This window comes from Lynx rufus, unplaced genomic scaffold (genome assembly GCF_022079265.1).
Source record: "Lynx rufus isolate CCGP_SWC_20201006 ecotype Redwood Valley unplaced genomic scaffold, mLynRuf1.p SCAF_18, whole genome shotgun sequence".
Taxonomy (NCBI): domain Eukaryota; kingdom Metazoa; phylum Chordata; class Mammalia; order Carnivora; family Felidae; genus Lynx; species Lynx rufus.
The window spans coordinates 794,811-804,105 of NW_025814832.1; the positions used below are offsets into that span (position 1 = coordinate 794,811).

General features: G+C 44.4%; 1 protein-coding gene across 1 annotated transcript; it reads left to right on the forward strand.

The window, feature by feature from the left end:
- Positions 1 to 960, forward strand: LOC124513253 (olfactory receptor 3A2). Its single transcript, XM_047081073.1, has one exon. It carries the CDS (start codon positions 13 to 15, stop codon positions 958 to 960), a length of 948 nt encoding a protein of 315 aa, XP_046937029.1. The 5' UTR covers positions 1 to 12.
- Positions 961 to 9,295: the final 8,335 nt, after the last annotated feature.

Genomic DNA, 9,295 nt, shown 5'->3' on the forward strand with positions numbered 1-9,295 from the left:
TTACAGAAACTCATGGAACCAGAAGTTGGGGTTAACAGGACATCTGTTACTGAGTTCATTCTACTCGGCCTAGTGGAAACAGAACAGCTGCAGTCTGTGGTCTTTGTAGTCTTCCTCTTTGCCTATCTGCTCACAGTTGGGGGCAACCTCAGCATCCTGGCCGCCATCTTGGTGGAGCCCAAACTCCACACCCCCATGTACTTCTTCCTGGGGAACTTATCGGTGCTGGACGTTGGGTGCATCACCGTCACTGTTCCCTCAATGTTGGCCCGTCTCCTGTCCCACAAGCGTACCGTTCCCTATAGAGCCTGCCTCACACAGCTTTTCTTCTTTCACCTCCTGGCTGGTATGGACTGCTTCCTATTGACAGTGATGGCCTATGACCGATTCTTGGCCATCTGCCGGCCCCTCACCTACAGCACCCGAATGAGCAAGACAGTCCAGAAGATGTTGGTGGTTGTGTCCTGGGCTTTGGGTTTCACCAATGCATTAAATCACACTCTTACCCTAACCACCCTGAACTTCTGTGGTCCCAATGTGATCAATCACTTCTACTGTGACCTCCCACAGCTCTTCCAGCTCTCCTGCTCCAGCACCCAACTCAATGAGCTGCTGCTCTTCGTAGCAGCAGCCTTCATGGCTGTAACCCCCTTGGTCCTCATCACTGTGTCTTATGCACACGTGGCAGCTGCTGTCCTACAAATCCGTTCAGTGGAAGGTAGAAAGAAGGCCTTTTCCACATGTGGCTCCCACCTCACAGTGGTTTGCCTCTTCTATGGTACTGGTATCTTCAACTACATGCGTCTTGGTTCCGAGGAGTCTTCAGACAAGGATAAAGGGGTTGGGGTCTTTAATACTGTTATCAACCCCATGCTGAACCCTCTCATTTACAGTCTTAGAAATCCTGATGTTCAGGGCGCCCTGTGGCGGGTACTTGTGGGGAAGCAGTCACTGACTTAAGGTTTGACAATGTCCCTTCTCTCCTGCCTTTCCTGGGTTAAGGAAAACTTCCCATGAAGGCAGTAACCTAGAAAATGGCCCATAATCATATCTCTAACTGCCTGAAGATTTGTGTGATGTATGTGTCCCGCAAAGAAATGCTATGTAATTCATTCATTAATTCATACAAGAAATATTTATTAAATTGCTTCTAGGATCCATATGCTTTCCTAGGGAACTGGTGAACAAAATAAACAAGAGTCTCTGCACTTATGCAACTCACGTTTTCATGAAGACAGACAAAATACATAAAATAAATAAGCTTCATATATGGAATATCACACAGCGATAAGGGCTCTAAAGAAAAGTAAAGAAGATAGGCAGATATGAAGCTAGGTTCTGCTGAGCAAGTGCCCCAGCTCAATTGCCACCTTGTGTATGGCTGTGCTCACTTTCTGAGTAAGGCTGAGGCCTTGAAAGCCCAGTAGTTCTGGAGAGCAATGGCCTATAAGGAAGGGCTATTTGGATAATAGGTAACCAATTAACCCAAGTAACCAGTAATGTCGCTGTGAAGGTTTTTTTCCCTGGTGGGGACATAAGATTCCATCTAGGTCAGAGTACAGAAAGAGCTTTTAAGCCATGGGCCCAGTGCCAAGATTATCCTATTCTACACTTCACCTTTCACCTCCAAAAAAATCCATTCCTTCTCTTGACTATCACACAAGAACCCAATATAATGTTTAGTGGACAGGTAGGGTCTAGAGAGAGAAATAGCTCACTAAATTAAAACCACTTTAATACACACATGATATATCTCCAGGTCAAAAATCAATGTCCCATCTCCACCCCCTGCCATGTCTTTCTTATTGGATGAATCCCCTTGTTCACAGATATGATAAAGCCTTTGTAAGAATAAGCATTTATACGCCAACCAGGTCCTTCGAGTTTTCAGCAAGGAATGTACAATATAACCCTCTCCTCCAACATCTTATCTTCCCCTCCCAAACCCCCTAGCTCAGAAAATGCCCATAAATGAAGCTTCTGGGAGTGGTTCCTCTCTCTAGCTTTATTAGTATGTCAGTACAGCTCCAATCCAGAGAATTTCCTCATCTTGATGTTTATCCAGCCTTCAGCTCATCCATTTCCGATTTGCACCTTTTCTCCAGCCTTCCTTGGAAGGCTACTTACTCTGTCCTAGCAATTCTACCATCCCTCCAATGTATCCTTCCTAAATCTTCCCCATGGCTACACCTGGAGCCTGGCTTCCCTGTGATCTCTTCTTGGAGCCATGAAGCTGAGGATGGGCTGAGATGAGGATGGAAGAAAACACAAGAGTGTGGGAGGTAGGGCAGGAGTGGGAGTGGGTTAATGAAGATATAATGTGAGGATGCAGGGAGGGATGGGATAAGATGGTGAGCAGAAGGGGTGAGAAGGAAGGACAGAAATTAGGGGAAGGACACAAGAGAATAGGAGATGAGAAAGGATGGGATGATTGGAATGATCAAGCAAGATGCCTCAGGAATGCTGATGAGCTCAGAGATAAGTATGGAAAAAGTGAAGAATGAATGGGACCGGAGAAGAGAGTAACATTCCTAGTATGGAAACACTTCCCATCGGCATGTGGCCATGTAATAACTAGCACCTTTGATGTTATTGTTGGGTTTCCCCTGCCCCTCGTTCTAACTGGGCGGGGGAGGGGGGAAGTTGAAGTTTTGCTGAAGGTATAATGATGCAGAATAGTCTCGGTACTCCTCTTCTGCCTCTTCTGACTAGCGGCCAATCCTAGGAGAACAGAGAGTAGGGTTGGCAGGGCTGGCAGGGGAGAAGGAGGGTGGAGGTGTGTGCTCAGGGTTCATTCCCCACAACCCCACTGGCCCACTCAAGTTATCAGCCTTCCTGCCTTTGGGGGCAGCGCCTGCCGGTACAGTCTAAGGAATACAGCTGAAGTATGTCTGTTTTCTGATACTCTTGGGTCTCCCAACACTTCAGGGTTAAAGAGAACAAGCAAAATTCTTGTGAGTAAAAATCAGGAATGTGGGTTGTAACCACTGCTCTGAGACCTTAGAAATTTCCTTTCTCTGGCTGGACTTGTTCCAACCTATACCTTAAAGTACTGGGACAAGATCATCTCCTCCACAGTTCTTCACATTAAATGACCCTTGATTACAATAGGCTGGGTGAATTTTTTCCTAGGGCTGAACCCAGAAAATATTTTGAGGACATTATCACTATTTCCACCACTCCATCTAACCTGTGAGCATTTGACACGACCAGTCTTATCTATTACCCATCAAAGGTCCCCAGACCTTGGTAAGACAGCAGAGACAGGACTCTGGTCTTCTCAGCTCTAACTGCAAAATCCAGCGTTCCTTGATGGCTGACACTCTATGACCCTTGAGTAGCAGCATATCTTGCAGGAATGTGGAAACAGGATGCCTACCAAAGGAATGACTCAACTATGAAGACTGGCAAAGACAGGACCAAACCAGGCTGTGCCAAGATGGACCCTAGAGCTGACCTTTCACTCACTTTCTCCTTCATTATTGTACTAAAAGTCATGCCCAGGGGTGGAGATTTAACAGGCTAATTATACATATGACGCATTAAGAAGCATGACCTTTAAATGCACAGGTGCCAATAAATCCCCACCTCTACATGCTTAAAAGACATCCTTTTCCCACCCGATAGAAAACTTTTTTTCTTCAACTCATGTAATTGCCCCTTCCTTTTCCTCATAAAAGCCCCTTGCTTTCATCCTACAAGCAGGGCTGTTTGGATTTCTACCAGAATCTGTACTCTCTGAATTGCGATTCTTTAATCCCAAATAAGTGCTCATTTGCCTCTCACTGTGGCTCTTTATTTTCAGATTCATAGTCTTTCCCTGTAATGCTTTATGATTTTGTGTCTCGCTTTGAGTGAAAAAAAGACTTTTTCCATCTATAGCAGGCAAGCTAGGCTAGTTTACATTGTGCTGACAAACAGCCCCTAAAATCTCGGGGGTTCTCAACAGCAAAGGTTCATTTTTTATTTATACGACCTCAGTTATTTGATAGATCTAAAAAGAGTTGTTTTTTGATTGCTCATCTTTTTTCTTATCTTGAGGATGACTAACGACTTCCAAGTCTGAGTGGAAACCGCAAGTCTACATTTTATTTGATTTGGTAATTGCTTGTAGTGAACATTCATGGTCTTTCTGATTTCTGGTTCTGCCTTTCTATCAGCTCCCAGTTTCCCTCTGGCATCCAGGTGGTTCTTGGGAATGGGTTCCACCCTGTGCCTCCAGAGTGGAGATACTAGCATTTATCACTGGCCTGGCCATAGTGATGATTCTCCGTGGGCATGTGGCCTAAGCTAGTTTAATAAGATGCTTTGTACTAGCATTTCACAACTGTGTTTCCATGACAGAATTAAGCCCTGTGCTTAATTCTGACAATTTTGTCAATTTTCTCAAAATGGACAATTTTTTCAATTCTCCCAAGGCTCCGTAACTAGCAACATCCTAGATGCACAGAAGTTAACTTACTACATAGAATGCATACCTTAGGTTACTAGAACTGAATTCCTGAGGAACTCTGGTTGAGAAGGACTGCTCTACATGTGCTCCTGATAAAGAAAATTTGTGACTTTTAATGTTTGTGGGCCCTGCTCCTGGGCTCCCAGGGAAGCTATACCTTTACCAAGATCACAATGACTTCATTCAACTTCAAAGCATGGGCAATCTTTCTGCCCTGAGCACACATTGTACATCTGCTTCATTAGCAAATAACCTAAAAGAAACATTCCACACTAAAGATAAGAGGAAAAATCTCCCTAAGTTCTGTGTCTGTTCCTGCACCTCTGAAGCCTGTGAACTTGCACATACTAAAAGCATAAGATAAAGGTTTTAATTTTCTGAAACGTCTTTGGCCATGATGACTGTAACTCTCAATGTAACAAAAAACATATATAACCCTGGATTAAACATTCCTTTTCCAAAGCACACTCTTCTTTGTGAAGATTGTGTATCCCAGGCAGCAGGCTTCACTTGGGCTCCAATAAAACTCTTTTCCTTTTTGTTTTTTAAGAAATTCTAAAAGATTTGTTGATTTTGTGTCAAAACTCTTAGTCAAGCAAAGAAGTAAACATCCTTGCCCTTGGAAGTCTGAGAGGCATCAAAGATCTACCAAGTAACCTGAGGGGCCAAACACAGGAAAGCAAGGAATCCCAGAGAGACGTTGCTGACAATTGCACTGCTTTCCCGACAAACCATTTGCTGATTCCAAGACAGGGGCTGAGAGGCCACAAGCAGAGCTTCCATGGGGCGTCTGGAGCCGGGGAGGTGGAAGGAAAGTGGGGGTAAGACCTGACAAAGGGCAAAGGATGGTGCACACTCCAGCTTTTCAATGGGGCTTCCAACATGGTACCTTCTAGAAGTAATACATAATAGGAAATAGGCCAATGAGGAACACAAAGACAAGAGAAATGTAGCTTAAATTCAATCTCCTTACAGCCTGCAGCCCACTGATAGAAACCGGAAACATGCAGAGTGTGACCTTCCCAGGGAACTCATGGCTGCCTTACTTCCTTAACATTTTTGTTTTATTAAAGACTAAAAGTAGGGGCGCCTCGGTAGCTCAGTCAGTTGAGTGCCCAACTTTGGCTCAGGTCATGATCTCATGGTCCGTGGAGCTCAGAGCCTGGAGCCTGCTTCATATTCTGTGTCTCCCTCTCTCTCTGCCCCTCCCTCTTTCTCTTTTTCTCTCTCTCAAAATTAATAAAAATTAAAAAATAATAAAGTAAAGGCTAAAAGTAACCTTATCATAACAGCAGCTAGCCCCTCAAGGCCCTAAAAGCCTTGCTTTAAAATTCCTTAGAAACTTACTTTAATCTCTATCCCCCTGCCTCCACAAGATTAAAAATATATTATCAGTCCCTCCTCACAATCTCGGTGCAGCTCTTTCTTCCCATTGGTCCTGTCCCCTGCTATAATTAAATCACCTTTTTGCACCAAAAACGTCTCAAGAATTCTTTCTTAGCATTTACTCACAAAGCCCACTTCATAATTTCATCAGTACTGAACCTTCTGTATACCCTGTTTTTTCCCTACACATACATACCTATGATAACGTGTAATTCATAAATTAAGTACAGTAAGAGATTAACAACAATAATAAATAAGACAATTATTATAAATAATAATAAAATAGGGCAATTATAATGATAAACCATGACAAAAATTATGTGAATGTGGTCTTTCGCTCAAAGTATCTTATTGAACTGTACTCTGGCCCCCCCCCCCAATGATGTGAGATGATAAAACGCCTACACGATGAGATGAAGTGAGGTGAACGACATAGACATTGTGACCTAGTATTAGGAGACTATTGACCTTTTGAGGTCAGGGGGAGTATCATCTACTTCGACGGTGGGTACCAGGAACCACAGAAAGCGAAACCACACTTAAGGGGAACGTCTGTATAATCAGAGTTTACGTCCCAGGCCTTTTAACTAGACTGTGGGGAAAATGCCTACAGGTCCTGTAGTACTAATAGCTTCTCACAATCGGCCACAGCTCAAAAGGCCAAAGTAAGCACTATTAACGCTCAGGATTTTAAATAAAAGATATTTTTATTGGGGTGAAGAGGCAAAGAAGAAAACAGAAGCACCAGCGGCCCCTTCCCCTCCTGCTAAATGTGTCCAAGGCAGATACTCCTATGGTCTGGATGTCATCCCTTCCGGATGATCAAGAAAAAAGTGATTTGTTGTGGACCAGAACTTTGGCTTCTGAGGGACGCCATCCTACCAGGCAGGGAGGGAGTGATGCACCCACTGCAGCAGCCTGCTTGTGGCCAGTGCCTGCCTTCCAGTGCCTTCCCCTGGATTGTCAGATGGTCAAAAGGCAGAGAGGCTTTTTTTCTCGTGGGCACAGCTTGGCTGACAGTGACAGGTCAGAAGCTGAACTCACCAGGAACCTTGTCCGCTTTTGTAGAACAATGTTGCTAAAGAAGCACAATGTTGCTTTTGCTTTTGCAGGTTGTACTTAAAAGTTCAGGCGCTTCCTCTCCTTCCCAGATCCCACAAGGCCCATAAATACAAACAAAATAGAAACAAGATCTTGTGACCCCTCTTTGTGAAAGTCTAGGTCATTATGACCTTTGTGGAAGGTGATTCAGGAAATATATCAAAGACTCTGAACAATAAAGCATTTGGCCCTGGCAATTCCATTTCACCAATTTCCCCTAAGGAAACAATCAGAGAAGGGAACAAAGAGGTACAGACGAGACACTTACTGCCATGTTGCAAACAAGAGGAGAAATGAAAGCAACTAAATATTGAACAACAGTGTTAAATGAATTCTGCTGTCTTCATTAAATCACCCACTGAAAGGCTGCGTAGGCAGTAAGTGGTAATGCAGCTGAATATTTACTGACATAGAAATGTATTATTAAGTGAAAAAGCAAGTTTCAAGACAATTTGAATTTATTTGGAAAAAAATATGATTATATATAATTACCAGAGGTCAAAGTTTAGAATTTATACCAAATTGAATTTATACCAAATAGCTGTTTGGGGGCAGTAGAAATACAGGTAATTATTTGGGGTTTATTTTGATTTTAATATTTCTGCCAGAAGTGTACATTGTTGGTTTAATAAAAACAATAAAAGTTAGAACTAACAAACATCCCATGGTACCTCATTGTCTGCAGACTCATTTCAAGCTCCTCTACAAGGCATTTGAGGCCATCTGAAGTCCCTCCCACTGGCGGCTGCTTGTTCACCCGGGACACTCGGCTAGGGCGTTCCCCTCACCTGTCGGGCTGTTTCCTGCCTCTCTGTCTTTGTCCACCTGTTCTTGCTTAATAACAACTGCACTGGCTATGGGCCAGGCATTCCTCTAAGGGCTTTTGCACATTATCTCATTTTCCTCACGGCTACCCTCTGAGTGACATGATGCTGTCGTACTCAACAAAAAGATGAGAACACAAGGCTTAGCCAGGTGAGGTGACTTCCATGACCACACAGGTATAGGTAAGGCTGGGATGAGAGTGCTGGCTGGCTGCGCAGATAGCAAGACTCCCATCCACACCATTCCCCTCCTCTGTCACAGTGATCTTACTTTGTCCCGCTTTCCTTGGGTAGCTCTTAACATGGCATTACTTAAGTCTCAGGCCAGCTGTCAACCCCCTAAGGAAGCCTTCCCTGAATCCTCCCTCACTAACAAGCCAAGCTAGGCTTTCCTCCTCCGTGCCCCTCAACCCTCCTACGCAGAGCATGACCACTGCCATCAGCCATCGCATTAAAATATTCTTCTTCCCGTCTATTGTGAACTCCTGGTTCATGTTTGTAACCCAGTTTGAGCCCCCTAAGAGGCACCCGATCATTATCAGTTAAATGAATTGAACCTCAAATCAATTCATTTCCCCATCTGTCAAAATCTGATCTGGCTCCACTGATTCATCTGCAAAGGATTTCTCCTTCTTTGGAACTGCCACAGTTCAGTGACTTACCAGTTGCTACTCAGCTTCCATTCATTGCATTTTACATGGCTGGAGCCTAAGTAGAGATTGAGTCTTACAGTTCCCTCCTGCCTTCTACTGCCTCCACCGCCATTCCTGTTCATGCGTGTGTTGATAAGCTGGGGAGCTTTATTCTGAGTGAAGGATAGAGTGGTAGCAAGCAGGAGAGATGGGACAGGCAATGGAGTGAGGAGCCACAATAACAAAGGACAGGATGGACTGCCCAAGGTTAAGGTCTTCCCACAGGGAAAAGGAAAGCAGGAGAAACACAGTCAACTATTGCTTTGAAGCCCAAGAGATGAAAACCAACCCAGAGCGGAGGAGAAGCACTTGTCTGCAAGCTTTGCCTGAACGGTAGGGTCTGTGTCCAGAGAGAATATGGGTTAGCACTAAAGCAGTAAGAGCTGTGGCCAGCAGAGCTGGGAATGGACAACCTACCCAGTGCATCTGCCACAGAGTGGTACAAGTCTTCTTCTCCAAGTGGCTTATAGGCATCAGGCCCCTCAGAGAGGGCCAGAGCTCAGAACCATGAGTGGATGTGTGCTAGAGAAAACCAGAGACCCACCCCTCCCCAGGCCATAATTGGGCATATTTTGAAAGGCTGGGAGGGTGGCACTGTGATCCTATGGTCAGGATCCTTGAAAATTCAAGTATTCATGTTAGCATAACCTTATTTATTGCCAAGGCTGGTGAGGTCTGGGGAACTCTGGGTTACATGTAGGTGTCTTTTCTTCATCACAGATATATGAGCTTATTCTGAGCTGGAGCTATGTCCCACTCACTTATGTGTCTCCCATAGGATAATGCTTTGCACATGGTAGAGGAAATTCCCAGTCTCCACTTCAATGCCCCATATTACC